Genomic DNA, 14,854 nt, shown 5'->3' on the forward strand with positions numbered 1-14,854 from the left:
ATGTGCGATTCACAGTTGACTACGACAGGAAACCCCAAGGGCTCCGTGAAGCACACTTTGAGAACCACTGACATAGAGAAAGAAGAAGAGGGAAGCTAGAAAGGTTCAAGCCACTGCTCCCCCTCCTTTCCAAAATCAATGGATCTACTCCAGTTGGGACTAACCAAGTAGCTGCCAGCTATATAGAGAGCCATCATTTTCGAGGAGACACGTTCACCCTGAGATTCCTCCCCTTTGAGGACCAGAGGAGCCAGACATGAAGCGAGAGACCCAACACGGAGGGGGCACAGAACTGGGCACATGGTTTTATGCATCAGTAGCATCCTCCGGAAGCCTGCATCTGGGCTCTGAAATGGCCTCCCCAATCCACCAAGTGCCAGGTTCGAGACTGCACCTGGCAGGGAAAGAGAAATAGGAGCATCGCCATGCCAACTGAGGGACCACTGGCACTGATGGAAGCGAAGATGAAGGGAGCGAGGAGACGAAAAAGGGTTGTGGGGGGGGGGGGAGAGAAGGGTTGAGATGCCACTTCCCAGCTGCATTTCCCAACCAGGGTGCGGAGCTTGTTTCAAAGATGCCCAAATGCCAGGAGGCCATGCCACCAGGTTCAGATTAGAGTCCCAAGGGCGCAGATAGGTCAGCACAATACACCTGGCAGTGGCAACCGAGCTTGGGAAAGTGCCTGACGGGGGCTACAGCTCCCAGCATCCCCTAGCCCAGTCACTGGGTGGCATTGATGGGTAAAAAGCCTGCCAAAGGTTCGAGGTAGTCCCTCCTTGGCACCTCTTTGAGTCCTGTAGTCACATAGGAAATGGCCCTTTCCTGATCAATGGCTTGGTGTTTGGTTTGCCACAGTCTGGATATATTGTCGGAGGCTTTCATGGCCATAATCACTGGGTTGTTGGGTTTTTCAGGCTGTATGGCCATGTTCTAGAAGCATTCTTTCCTGATGTTTCACCTGCATCTATGGCATGCATCCTCAGAGGTTGTGAGGTTTATTAGAAACTAGGACAATTAGGTTTATATATCTGTGGAAAGTCCAGGATGGGAGAAAGAACTCTTGTCTGTTGGAGCTAGGTGTGAATGTTTCAATTGGCCACCTTGATTAGCATTTGATGGCCTAACAGTTTTTAGGTGTGACTTGTTACTGCCTGGAGGAATTCTTTATTGAGAGGTGATGAGCTGTTCCTGATTGGTTCTTCTCTGGAGTTCCCCTGTGTTTGAGTTTTGTTCTTTATTTACTGTTATAATTGTAGTTTTTTAATACTGGTACCCAGATTTTGTTCATTTTCATGGTTTCTTCCTTTCTGTTGAAATTGTCCACATGCTTGTGGGTTTCAGTGGCTTCTCTGTGTAGCCTGACATGTAGTCTGTGTAGTCTGGATATATGTTTCTCAGACTCGACAGGGAAACAAGAAGAATTGGAACCACACGGCGAGAGCACGACTTCTCCCTCCTGCTGCCATCAGCTTTTATTTTCTCCTCCTCCTGCCTCCTCCAAAAGAAACGATATTCTCCAAAATAGAATCCCTCAGTCAGATGCTTGCTTCCCCTCACAAAAAGCCCTCTTCAGAATCCAGAAATAATTGACACTTGCCAATCACTGGTATTATTAGCAACTGTGGTAAATTGGGGAAATTGTCATTGTCCTTTTGCTTCTCCGGAGAGTCTTTCGGGACTCCTTGGGAGATGACTCCTCACATGTTGGAGTCAGATTTCTTGGTTATTTGATAACAGCTCTCAGGTTTTCTTGGGAGGTGGTTTGGCTAGTCTTTCCCTCCAAAATAGAGCCACCTGCGACAGGCATTTGTCCGTGGCCTCCCACCTAAGGACTATCCAGAGCTGGCCCTGATTAGCGCCTAAGCTTGGATGGGATTCGGGGCCTTAATGGGTACACTGCGAAGTCTGATCATCTGTATTTTTAACATGTTGGAAGCTGCTTTGGGTCCCTTAGTGGGAGAAACCTGGATATAAAATAATAATAATAATAATAATTATTATTATTATTATTATTATTATTATTATTATTATTTTACTGACACAAAAACACAGTATGACACAGCAAACAAGATCTATATGCTGGATTTCGTATCAACAAATCACAAGTTGAACACTTCCCAAGTGTCCAGGACTGTGTGATGTATTTCCGAATGATGCACACAGATCCAAGTAAGGTGGCCTTTTGCAGGTGACAGACTGTGATTTTGTCGATGTTTATTGTTTCCAAATGCCAGCTGAGATCTTTTGGCACGGCACCGAGTGTGCCAATGACCACTGGGACCATCTGTACTGGTTTATGCCAGAGCTTTTGCAGTTCGATTTTGAGGTCTTGATAACAGCTGAGCTTTTCCTGTTGTTTTTCCTCAATGCGGCTGTCACCCGGCATGGCGACATCAATAATCCAAACTTTTTTCTTTTCCGCAATCGTGATGTCTGGTGTATTGTGTTCCAAAACTTTGTCAGTCTGGATCCGAAAGTCCCACAGTATTTTTGCATGTTCATTTTCCACGACCTCTGCAGGTTTATGATCCCACCAATTCTTTACTGCTAGCAGGTGGTACTTGTGACATACGTTCCAGTGAATCATTTGGGCCACAGAGTTGTGCCTTTGTTTGTAGTCTGTTTGTGCGATTTTCTTGCAACAGCTGAGGATATGATCTATGGTTTCATCAGCTTCATTGCACAGTGGGTCATCAGCTGAGATTTCAATCCTGGCCTTAATTGCATTTGTTCTGATGGCTTGCTCCTGGGCTGCAAGAATCAGGCCTTCTGTCTCCTTCTTCTGGGTTCCATTTGTGAGCCATAACCAGGTCTTCTCCTTGTCAACTTTTCCTTCAATTTTGTCAAGGAACCGCCCATGCAGTGCTTTGTTGTGCCAGCTGTCAGCTCTGGTTTGGAGTGCAGTTTTCTTGTACTAGTTCTTTGTCTGCTGTGCTTTGAGACGTTTCCAATTATTAATATTATTATTATTAGTAGTAGTAGGAGGAGGAGGAGGAGGAGGAGTAGTAGTATATCTCCTGTCCATTTTGGGTGCCATCATCAAGCTATATCCCATATCTCCTGCCCTCTATCCTTAGGTCCCGTCTCCAAGCTATATCCCATATCTTCTGCTTTCCATCCTTAGGTCCCATCTCCTAGATATATCCCATATCTCCTGTGCTTGGGTCCCATCTCCAAGCTATATCCCATATCTCCTGCTCTCCATCGTTAGGTCCCATCTCCTAGATATATCCCATATCTCCTGCTCTTGGGTCCTATCTCCAAGCTATATTCCATATCTCCTGCTCTCCATCCTTAGGTCCCATCTCCAAGCTATATCCCATATCTCATGTTCTTTGGTCCAAGCTATATCCCATATCTCCTGCTCTCCATCCTTAGGTCCCATCTCCAAGCTATATCCCATCTCATGCTCTTTGGTCCAAGCTATATCCCATATCTCCTGCTCTCCATCGTTAGGTCCCATCTCCTAGATATATCCCATATCTCCTGCCCTCCATCCTTAGGTCCCATCTCCTAGATATATCCCGTATCTCCTGTGCTTGGGTCCCATCTCCAAGATATATCCCATAGCTCCTGCCCTACATCTGTAGGTCCCGTCTCCAAGCTATATCCAATATTTCCTGCCCTCCATCCTTAGGTCCATTCTCCAAGCTATATCCCATATCTCCTGCTCTCCTTCCTTAGGTCCCATCTCCAAGCTATATCCCATATTTCATGCTCTTTGGTCCAAGCTATATCCCATATCTCCTGCTCTCCATTTTTAGGTCCTGTCTCCAAGATATATCCCATATCTCCTGCTCTTGCGTCCCATCTCCAAGATACATCCTATATCTCCTGCTCTCCATCCTTAGGTCCCGTCTCAAACTTCAGATAAAAGAAAGCAGGGAATGAAAGGACTGAGGATGGAAGGAAGGATGAACCAATGCTTGAAAGCATGGGAACTACAGAAGCCAAGATGGAGAGGGAAATCCAAAGGTTCCCAAAGCAGTGAGGTTATCTTTGGCTGGAAAATGCTCTCTTTTGGAAAGCTAAGTTTTCAAGATTACAAGAACTCTCCATCATTCCTTTGTGTTTCGGCGAGCTCATTTTGGACATGTCCAAAGAAGTCAGGAAAGGAAGGAGCCTTAATTAAGTTTGCAATGGAGTTGTGTGCCAATTATGGCATAACTCTTTCAGAACATGATATTGAGGGAGCTCACAGAACTCCCTCCTTTAAGAATTCTTGTAATGCATTCCCTAGAGATTCCATCATGGTTTTTTCCAGGGAGAAAACTAGACATTGTATAATGCGGTGGCACAATGGGTTAAACCCTTGTGCTGCTGAACTTCAGACCTAAAGTTGAAAGTTCAAATACAAGGGACAAGGTAAGCTCCCGTCTGTCAGCTCCAGCTCCTGTCAACCTAGCAGTTCGAAAATATGAAAATGTGAGTAGATAAATAGGTACCGCTTCAGCAGGAAAAGGCAAAGAGACACTCCAAGCAGTCTTGCTCGCCACACAACCATGAGGTGACAATGCAGGCTCTTTGGCTTGAAAAGGGAGAAAAACACCATCCCGGAGCACAAGATGAGCACCGCCTCCAGAAGTAGGAAATGAAAGGAGAAGCCTTTGCCTTGTCTGTGTTTGTGTGTCTCATTGTATATGATTGTAAGGCATTGAATGCCTATGTCTACTGTAAATGCTGTAATCTGCTCTGAGTCCCCTAGGGGAGAAGGGCGGAATATAAACCAAGCATATTATGATTGTTATTGTAGTAGTAGTTGTTATTCTAAAAAGTTAAGGGCTCCACGGAGAACAGTTTGAGAACCCCTGCTCTAAAACACTGCTTTCCAGCAGAACCATGACCACTGATGGGGGAAAAGGAAAGGGCTAAGAGGCAGGGAAAGGCCCCTCAGGGGCAGAATAGAATGGGACTACGACTTCCCTCAACTTCAATTGATGCAGCCTAGAATCACATTGGTCTTTTTCGCTGCCACATCACGCTGTTGGCTTGTGGTCATCTTGTGGTCTCCTAAAACTCCTAACTACCTTTCCAAGCCAGGTGTCACCCATCTGAGATCTTCACCCAACCTGTATGGTTTAAGTGCCGGACTCTGGAGACCAGGGTCAAATCCCCATTTGGCCATAGGAAACAATGCACGCTGAGGGGTACGCCATGCTCTCTCAGCCTCAGAGGAAAGCCATGGCAAAGCCCCTCTAAACACATCTTGCCAAGAAAGCATCACGGTTGGAAACACTTCCAGCATAACATGGGCACCTCCGTCTTACCAAGGTCCTGTATTCGATCCTTCTGAATCCCAACTCAAATGATCCTAATTCTGTGCAGCTATAAAGACCAGCAATTAGAGAAACTACTGACGAATGTATGCCAATGCACCGCGTAAAAACGGCTTGGCGTTTTTAAAAAGAGCATTCAGGAGACAAGTGTAAGAAAATGGATCTTTTTTTAATTCCTTTTTTGTCATTGTGACGTTTTACAAATAATGCTTTTTAACTCTGATAAGCCTTGGAGCCATTTAAAAAAAAAAAGAAATCACAGCATGGTCAGCAATGCAGCCATTTCACCTCCATAAATACAGGCTGGTAACAGACAATCACTAAAAGATTTATTGTGTTTTTTTTGTATCTATATATGATCTATGTTGGCTTGTTTCAAACCTTTTAATGTCACACGTCGACAATGGCAAGGATGGTCTACGGTTGCTTTCTCCTCCCAGTCGGGCCCTTGACGGGTCAGACGACGTCTCCCGGGGCTTCTGGGAGACGTAGTTTGACCCATGGGGAGCCCTCCGGGTTGAGGAAAGCAGGGCTACGAGAATATATGGGCAGAAGCCAAGAGACACCGGGCAATCTCTTACATTGGGATCCAATGGGCCTTCACCCGCGCAAGCGTTTGCAGCGCAGAAGCCGAAGAGAACGGAGAGGACCCGGACACAGACATTATTCACATTTTTTTAAAAAAAATGAAACACAAATGATCAAAGACATTTTGGGTGCCTTCCTTAGTAAAGGAGACGGCTGTGCTTTGGAACCCCACCTCATGATTCTTCGTAAGTCGCTGGGAAGAAGGAACAAAGGTTTGGGGAAATTTAGCTCTAAAATGACAGAGCTGTGGAGGAGGGGGGGAACCTTATAAATTAAGAAACATAGGCCCAAAGTGACGTTGTGAGAACGGATTACAACTCGGAGGAAGAACCCCAAACGAAGAGGAAAAAACAACACAGTGAGTGTGTCGACACTGTTGAAGAAAAGCCGTTTGGCTCCACTTTGGCGCAATTGGATACCACCAACGCCTGGGAGGTGTAGTTTTGTGAGGCAGAGAAGATGAAAGATTGTATACAATGACAACTCCCGGGATTGGAGAGCATCGAACCAAGGTTCAGAAAATGGGGTCCAACTGAATCCATTGGACAGTGTAAAGCCAGCCAAAACGACAACTCTTCAACTCATCGCACAGACCAAGAAAGCTTTTGGCTTGTTCAAAGATAACATCAAGTTACTAGCCCTCAAGTTCCGCTTAACAGTCCACTAGGAAAGTTCATGGCTATTGTTGAAAAACACAAGTTTCAGAGGAGAGAGGGAATCACAGAAGATTTGGTCAAGGTTTTTCAAAAAATAAAAATGCAGGATAGATCAGACATTCAGTAAGCGATGCCCCTCCGGCCAATGCTGACGGATGCCACCTGTGCCCTCGACCTGGCGCACTGGGCATCCCAAGCTTCTCCTCATTCCTTCAACATGAGAAATTGGGAAATATTTGAGGTGCCAGCTGCTACGGACTGGAGTAAATCCATCCCTCCTGCAAGGGGCATCCCAACTAGGAAGATGTGGGTACCAAGCATCCCCAGGGTCATTCCAAAAACCTGTCCCCAAAAGCAGAAGGAAAGAGGGGAGCAGTGAAGCGACTCGATTTTCTCAGCCGCCGAGAAGAGGAGCAAAAGGTTCTCCATTTCAGGTTTTGCCCCTTCCTGTCCAAGAAAAAGAGAGTGCCAAGAGCATGGCACAAACCCAGCTCAAGAGGGAAGGCCTTCCCCGACAGAAAAAGAAAACCAAGCTTTCTCTTTGAGCCAAGTCAACTCCTCTCCCTTTCCTTTGTCCACAAACACAGACAGAGAATGGATGCCAGGCTTTAAGACATACACATCCCTGTGAACTACAGTCCAAACCAAGGGGCCAGATGCCTCCTTGTGCCATTGACATTCAGCTGGAGATAAGAATACAAAAGTCAAGAGATCGCTTTAAGGAAGGGAGGGAGGGAGGGAGGAAGACGGACGCCGAACTCGTCTGCTTTGGGTTCGCAGCAAGGCCCAAGCATTTCGCTCATGTCCGTTTCCTCACACAATCATCAAGACAGGTAGTTCTGTTTCAAGTTTCAAAAAGGACATTCCTTTATTACACGCTCTTCTGGGTTCAGCACACATCCGAGGCCCCACATTTCAGCCTTCAACGCACCATGAGGAGAGGACGCAGGTAATGAATCCAAACCAATCCTACCCAGGCCAATGCTAAAGGCAGCGTTCCCTCCTTCATTGAATTTCCTTCCTTGGTTCCTCTGCTAAAAACTCCTATCCTTCCCATTCTATCTCCTCCATTGAGAAGCCATGAAACTGGAGTGGCCCTTTGGGAATTTGTGTGTGGGGTGGGGGGGAGAATGGAAATGGCAAGGCTTTGTAAAAGACTAGTCTCGCTTGAGCTTCTCCCCCCTCCCCAATTTAAGGCATAAAGCACTCCTGCAAGAAGACCTGGCCTGGCCCTTCCTCTCCCCATCTCACAAACATGCCAAGTTTCGCTACCCAACACCACCGCACTGCCGTCACTCTTCCTTCAAAACACCTACTTTCCCCCCAGTCCAGCACTGGAAAGATGGGGAGGCAACATGGACCTCGATGGAAGCCATTTCCCAGTCTGTGCCACAGGGAGCAGCACTGTTTGGCACGTCCCCAATCCACTGGAACACTTCCACCAAACCCCGTACAAATTTTGACTCCATGGCTTTTCCTCTCATTGTGAATAACACATCAGTCAAGATGCCCAAGCCTTCCACCTCAGGCAGGGCAGACAACCAAAAGAATGAAATGGCCAATATTGACACGGTCACCGTTGTCTGCTCCAAGCAAGAGGCACTTCAGCTCTGGCCAACATTGTCCCTAACTGGAGGTCTCCTTGGGCTGTCCCCATCCCAAATGGAAGTGCTCGCTTATCAGCCGCAACCGCCACCAAGCTTTGCATAAGCCCTCTGTGATTGCAGGAGGTGCAAGGAAGGCAAAAAAGGGCCCCAACCAGGCCAACATGGGTGCTGGACCATGAGGCTGAGGCAAAAGACACAAAGACAGGAGTTCCATGGTTGAAGACAAGACACACGACCAAAAAGGGAAGCCAAAGAAAGGGGCAGCAAAGACCAAAGATCTCCCTTCCTCCCACTGGGCTATGCACATGCTGCAGTTCAGAACAACGTAGGCGAAGGGGCAGAATTCAACTTCCAGGACAAGGTTCTAGTCCTTAAGATAGGCAAGTGGGCAAACCAGGGCCAGGGCTTCCCAATGCCCTGATATAATGGGGAAACGTGAGTCCCAGGGAGCGCAAGGCCTCCACCCAGGCCTTCCCACTCCCTGAAGCTCACAAAGCAAAACTATGGCCAAATCAATGTCATAGGAGAAATTGCAACCTTATGTTTTATGTGTTCTAGGCTTCAGGGTACAACTTCTCTAGGAACTGCTTTCACAGGCAGCAAGGGAAAGCTTGCTAATTCTAATGGCACTGTGTAAAGAGTTACATCTCCGATTCCTGGAAGAGAGAGAGAGATCTAAGCAGCCAGCTTCTATACTGAACAACAATGGCAGAGACTCTCTTGTTGATGTGAGTTTATAGGAATTAGCAACTCATGGGCAAAGGTCTGGATCAGCTGCAGAAACATTGCGTTGTCCCAGCTGCCTGGATCTCAGCAGGACACAGGTACGACGAATATGACACATGCAGAGCCCTTAAGCAAACGGTAAAGTTTTTGCAGGGAAAGCTATGCCTCTAACACTTCCACCCCGACAAGGGGCTCATCCCACGGAAGCGTTAGGACACCTCTCCAATGGAAGCCACAAGGAAGGAAGGACCCAACCAAGCCATGCCGGCTCAGTGGGAAAGAAGGCACTTCAAAAAAAGGCAGAGCGTTGAGAGAGAAAGTCTGGCAGAAGGGAGGGTGCGGCAAAAGAGCATTGGCTACCGCAGGTGAGGTGAGGAAAGAATGCCCTTCCGGCACCAGGAAGGATGCACAGGCCACTTCCACCGACCCAAGGCTCGACCCTGAAGGCCCCTGGGTCACTTGCCAGCAGGTCCCAAAAGAAGAGTGTATATAGGTGGCTGGCAGGCAGAGGAAGTGACATACAGAAGAGGCCCCCATTTTGTACCCTCCCCATCCCATCCCAGTCATCCCCAAAGGAGGCCCTGGATGCTGAGTGCTCCTTCCCCTCCCAAGCCCTTGAATCAATGTAAGAAACATCATTTGAATTCCTCACAAGCAACTGGCTCTGACACCCACTATTGCTGGGAAGATTGTTAGAAATATTTTTTGATTTCAATCGGGTGCAAAAACCGCATCACTGGAAGTTCTAGGACAACAAAAAACACCTCGGGGGGGGGGGGGGAATAGTCCAAACATGGAACGCCATGAGGACGAGAAGCTGGATTGAAACTGAGCGGTCATTGCCAATTCCCTCAAAACAGAGCCAAGGGAGAAACGGAGGACAACGGTTGGATCGAGACAACCAGCTTGCTCCCTGAAGCTCTCGTATGGAACAAGCTTTAAAGGGCAAGGTTTTTTAAAAAAACTCATTTGAAAAAAGGTCAGGAAACCTTGAAATCCAGGGGGCAAATCAAAACTTTCAAGTACAACAAGAGTATTGGTCTGCACTTTGTGTCTGAAAATGGAAAGCAAAGCTTATTGGTAATTATGGACACCAGCCGTTCCGGAGACAAAAAAAAAGAGTTTTCGGAAAAAAGGATGGTCTCGAGTTCTGCGGATTACGGAAGGGTTAAAACACCATAAATAAAAGGAAGCTCTACGTCGCTGTCAAAAGTCCACTCGTTGTGGGGATGCGTCCCAAGTCGCTCCGCTTCACTTTCGTATTGAAAAAAAAATGACAACTGGATCTCAAAATCTGTAACAGGATAGAAGAGAGAGTGTTTTTAGGAATGAAACTCCCGGGAGGCATGTCATTTGGAGAAAGGCAGAAGGAGGGGAGAGCAGAGCTCCAGAGACTTCCATTTCATTTTTTTTAAACTGCCTTGCCTTTGGAGAATGAAGGAAGGGAAAATCAGCCCCGAACAGCTCTGCAACTATTGTGTGAAGAACCCAAAAATACTCCTTTTCCACCCAGAAAATGGGAGTGCGACTATTATGCGAGGAAAAATGGTAACTCACTTTCCCCGCAAGGAAGCCCTTTCCTTTTGTCTCATCTGAAGCTCTTCTGCTGCTGCATCAGGCCAACATTCTCATAGACGCGCATGGCATTATCTTCTCTCATCCTGTCAAAAACAAGAACCAAGGATTTTCAAGTCAGCCCAAAGGTACTAAAGAGCCAAACAAGAGAGTCTTTGGCTGGTCTGGACTCCCTGAAAATGCCACCCAGTTACGTACTCCGGGCAGGTTGGGGTGGGTGTACACGGCGGGAGGGGGCTCTGGTCTCCGCTGGCCTGGTCCGCAAGCGAGTACTTAATGTTGGTGTACTCGTGCCCTTTCCGCTTGCTCTTCTGGAAGAAAGAGGACAAAGTCAGGTGACACAGCCTGGCCCGGTCTGGAAAGGTGCCCCCAACCTCAAGAACCAGCCACAAGGCTGTTAATATTGTCACGCAACACCCTTGGAACAGGTCTTGCTTCCTAGATGTGCGTCTCCTCTAAACCTGTCCCCCATTTCAAGGCCTGAGAAGCACCATACCTGTTCTTCCTCGATCCGGCGCTGTAACGTCTCGATGTAGTGCTGCACCGCCATGTAGATGAACCGATACTGGGCCTCTGTCTGCACCATCCCTGAGCGTTGGGAGCGGACCATTTGGATGGTCTTGGGGACGTCGATGTCGCAGTCCACACCTGGGCAAAGGGGGCCAGGAAGAGAAAAACACTGGGTATCATGGGATATAGGGACAAGAGACAGCCATATTGGATAGAGGCTCGTTCCAGAGATTATCCTGCCCCAGGTTCCAACCCTTGCCTGTTTAATCCAGTGGTAAAATCCTGGCTGCATATGCTGCAGCAGTAGGGCATTGCAGCTAGCACCCTGGCACTGAATCTGGTCTTCTGATGTTCCTAGCAGGCCACACCCCTTCCTGAAGATATCATCAATTGCCCCCCCCCTCCCCAACTGAAGAAAAGATGGGGTATGGCCTGGTAATGATAACATCAGTAATGGCTCGGAAGTGCTGCAATGCATGGGGAGTGCAGTGTCCATCATCCACAGCAGGCCAGGGCTCCTGAAAACCAACGGTGATGCTTTGCTGAGGTCTGGAGTGAAAGCAGCGGGAAAGCAAAGGGAACTGACCTTTCTCTCGGATGATGTCGATGAGGATATCGATCACAATGAATGTTCCAGTGCGTCCGATGCCGGCACTGTCAAGGAGAGGGGGGGGGGAAAAACTCACATGTAGCATAGGGATTTGTGCTTCTTGTAACATGTTACGCTGGAGGTGCGCTTGGGGCAGGGCAGTACCTGCAATGGACCACAACGGGGCCAGCGTCGGCAATGCCCTCTTGCTTGTGATGAACTTCTTCCAGGAAGTCGAGAACGCCACCCGGATCGCTGGGGACGCCGTGGTCAGGCCAGGTTCGGAAATGGTACTGCCACACCGTTCGCTCTGTGTTGCCCTGGAATCACAAAAGGCTAGAGTCAGAAGGGAGCCCAAGGGCTGTTGAGTCCAAGCCTTTTCTTCCCGGCAGGAAGACACAATCAAAGCCCTCCCAACAGATGACCATACAATCTTGGTTTGGAGAGTTGACTACCTGCTGAGGCAAACCTTCCAAAGCGGAGGACTGCTTCACAGGATTTTCACTGGTGATACTAGAGCCATTCAATGTCTCCAAGTCAGGATGGGGGATCTTTAGCCCTTGGCAGAACCATTGGACCTCAGCTCCCAGAAGTGCTAGCCAGGTTAGCCAGTAAGGGGAAATCCTGGGAGCTGGAGTTCAGTAATATTTTGGGAATGAAAAGTTCCCCACTCACCAGGTTTAATATATTGTCTTTAATTGACAGTTGCTAATTATGTGTTTCTCTCCCTCTGCTCCCTCCCAAAACAGAGTCCCAAATCAACATTGCTTCTGCTGTTACATTCATGTTCGTAATTATGCAACGGACCTTCATCCTGATGGTGCTTCCAGATAATCCTAGTGGTATGTAAAGGATGCCAAGCCAAGCAAATGGGCACGCTAACCCACCTGTCCAACCTTGGAGAGCTTGAGCTCCCGCAATGTGTAGTCATGGGCCGCACTCTCCTTGACATTCCGGACGCGCATCACTCCGTATTCCTTGAGCGCATGTTCGTCCGGCCAGTACTTCACACATTTACTCTGGAAAGAAGAGAAAAAGCAAAAGGGCAGATAATGAGTTTCTTAAAAAACATACTCTTCTTAAATCCGTGCCATAGAAACCATCGAAGCCACTCCGGGACCCAAAACATCAAGAGGGCAACAAGTTGCCTACCCAGTAGCTTCCTGGCCAGCACAATGTGGTGGTGAGGAATAAGAATTGTAATACAACTTGAAGTGGAGGGCAGTGCATTGCCTACCCAGACATATTATTATTATTACCATTATTGTTGTTGTTGTTGTTGTTGTTATTATTATTAATCATGGAATCGTAGAACAATAGTTGGAAGAGACCTCATGGCCCATCTAGTCCAACCCCCTGCCATGCAGGAAAAGCACAAGCAAAGTACCGCCATGTTTATTTATACCCCAGCAAGGAGACACACAGAGGCGTACATTAAAAAGCCTTTCAGTACAGCTTAAAACCTACAAATATACAAACAGGGTTAAATATCACCGGTATTTAAAAAAAAATCACAGTTACTATCATTGCTACCCTCCAGGTGGTTTGGATTACTGTGCCCAGCATTGCCGATCTGCCAAGGGCTCTCAAGCCAGATAATAATAATAATAATAATAATAATAATAATAATAATAATACTTTATTTGTACCCTGCTACCATCTCCCCAAGGGACTCGGTGCGGCTTACATGAGGCGAAGCCCACAGCACATCCAAATATCCAAATGCTTGCCGGGGGGGAGGGGTACCTCAAGCTTCCTGCCAGGGCCATTTTTGTGGTTTCCACCCCATATTTAAAAAGATTTGTAAAACATGTGCCCATCCAAATGCCACCCGGGGCCAACATTGGTGGCAGTATTGAACCAAGAAAGGTCCAAATCCCGACAGGACTGCTGCCCACCCTCCTCCTACGTTGGCTGCTCCATGCACTGGCTCTAGGCCTCTTCCAGAATCAGGTAGGGAAGGCTCCCTCCTCTCTTAGTTTCCTCTCTCTCTCTCTCTCTCTCTCTCTCTCGCACCAATCCATGTTTAATCAACACCAGAGATTTCTGGGGAAGCACACACCCCACGCGAGCCGAGGAGTAATGGCAGGAGCCAAGCACCAACGGGAAGGCTTCCCGGCAAGATGAGCAGTGCATTCCAGAGCAAGATGAACAGATGGTCCCCCGAAACGTTGACAAAACCAGGACCTCCCGCCGCCTCCCGCAAGGCCGCAATGCTACATCGCCGAGGTTCCGCTGGCAGGGAAGGGAGGAGGAGGGTGTCCCCGTCTGCCAAGCTTCGGGGAGGAAGAGAAGGCCGAGGGAAAGCGGCTCCCTCTCAATGCCAGATCTCTGGAAGAGCAGTCCTCCCTCCTCCGCTATCCCTTTCCTTTCATTTTTTGTATTGTGATGCGCAGCCACTCTGCTGTTGCTGCTCGGGGCCTTGTGCAGAAGAGAACAGCGGTGGAGCGAGCGCACGCTGGGAAAGAGCAACGCGGAGAAGACTGAGGGATGGGGGAATCAGTCTTGCGCCAATGGAGGGAAGGGAGAGTGGCACAGGAACTCCTCAAGGCCCTGGGTTTCCCAAAAACAGAGCACCCATTGGAAATGGAGCACCCATTGGGATCAGAACACCCATTAGAAATGGGGCATGCATTGGGAAGGGAGCACCCATTGGGAAGGGAGAACCCATTAGGAATGGAGCGCCCAGCAGCAGGGGTCGCAGAGAACCTCAGGCAGGGAAGATGGCTCAAAACGGTACAAAGTTGCCTGTACCAACTCCATGCACAAACAGCTTTTACCATCAGGAAGTTCTTCTTCATGTTTAGGAGGAATCTCTTTTCCTGCCATTGGAACCCATGGCTCCATTGTGTCCTAGTCTCTAGAGTGGCGGAAAACAAGCTCATGCACGTGGCCTCTTTTCCAATATAGTGATATCTTGAGTTAATAGTTGAATTTGTTCCGTGACCGAGCTATTAAGTCAAATCCCTCTTCTCACAAAGCAAATTTTTAAATTGAAATGCTATTAAGCTATTCTGCCCCCCCCCCGAGGCTCTCCCATTTTTTTAGTTACATGTTTTAAAATAAGAACATGTACTTTATAAATAACAAATAATGTATAAACACACATTCACATCTATATACATAATAAAAGTGAAAATTACCAATGGCTCTCCCTCCAATGACACTGCAAGTTACAGTGAGCACCATGAACATGTCCAAGAGCCCTGTAAGCGTCTTCTATAAACACCACACAGCACACCACCCAAGTGAAGGCTTTCATATGGGGACAATTTCAGACTAGATTTGATGTGTTTCCTCCACCACAGATATCCCAGTGTTTCTGAC

General features: G+C 47.8%; 1 protein-coding gene across 2 annotated transcripts in view; it reads right to left on the minus strand.

The window, feature by feature from the left end:
- Positions 1–5,514: 5,514 nt before the first annotated feature.
- PTPN11 (protein tyrosine phosphatase non-receptor type 11) overlaps positions 5,515–14,854 on the minus strand; it is a 62,753-nt gene continuing 53,413 nt past the window's right edge. For both annotated transcript variants that reach the window (XM_060786092.2, XM_060786091.2), the window contains exons 10-16: positions 12,415–12,546; positions 11,693–11,847; positions 11,525–11,592; positions 10,925–11,076; positions 10,627–10,739; positions 10,411–10,514; positions 5,515–10,147 (exon numbers count right to left, since the gene is read on the minus strand). In XM_060786092.2, the coding sequence (XP_060642075.2) occupies positions 10,442–10,514; positions 10,627–10,739; positions 10,925–11,076; positions 11,525–11,592; positions 11,693–11,847; positions 12,415–12,546 (693 nt within the window). In that variant the 3' untranslated portion in view covers positions 5,515–10,147; positions 10,411–10,441. The remainder of the gene's footprint in view (positions 10,148–10,410; positions 10,515–10,626; positions 10,740–10,924; positions 11,077–11,524; positions 11,593–11,692; positions 11,848–12,414; positions 12,547–14,854) is intronic.

This window comes from Anolis sagrei, chromosome X, assembly GCF_037176765.1.
Source record: "Anolis sagrei isolate rAnoSag1 chromosome X, rAnoSag1.mat, whole genome shotgun sequence".
Classification (NCBI taxonomy): domain Eukaryota; kingdom Metazoa; phylum Chordata; class Lepidosauria; order Squamata; family Dactyloidae; genus Anolis; species Anolis sagrei.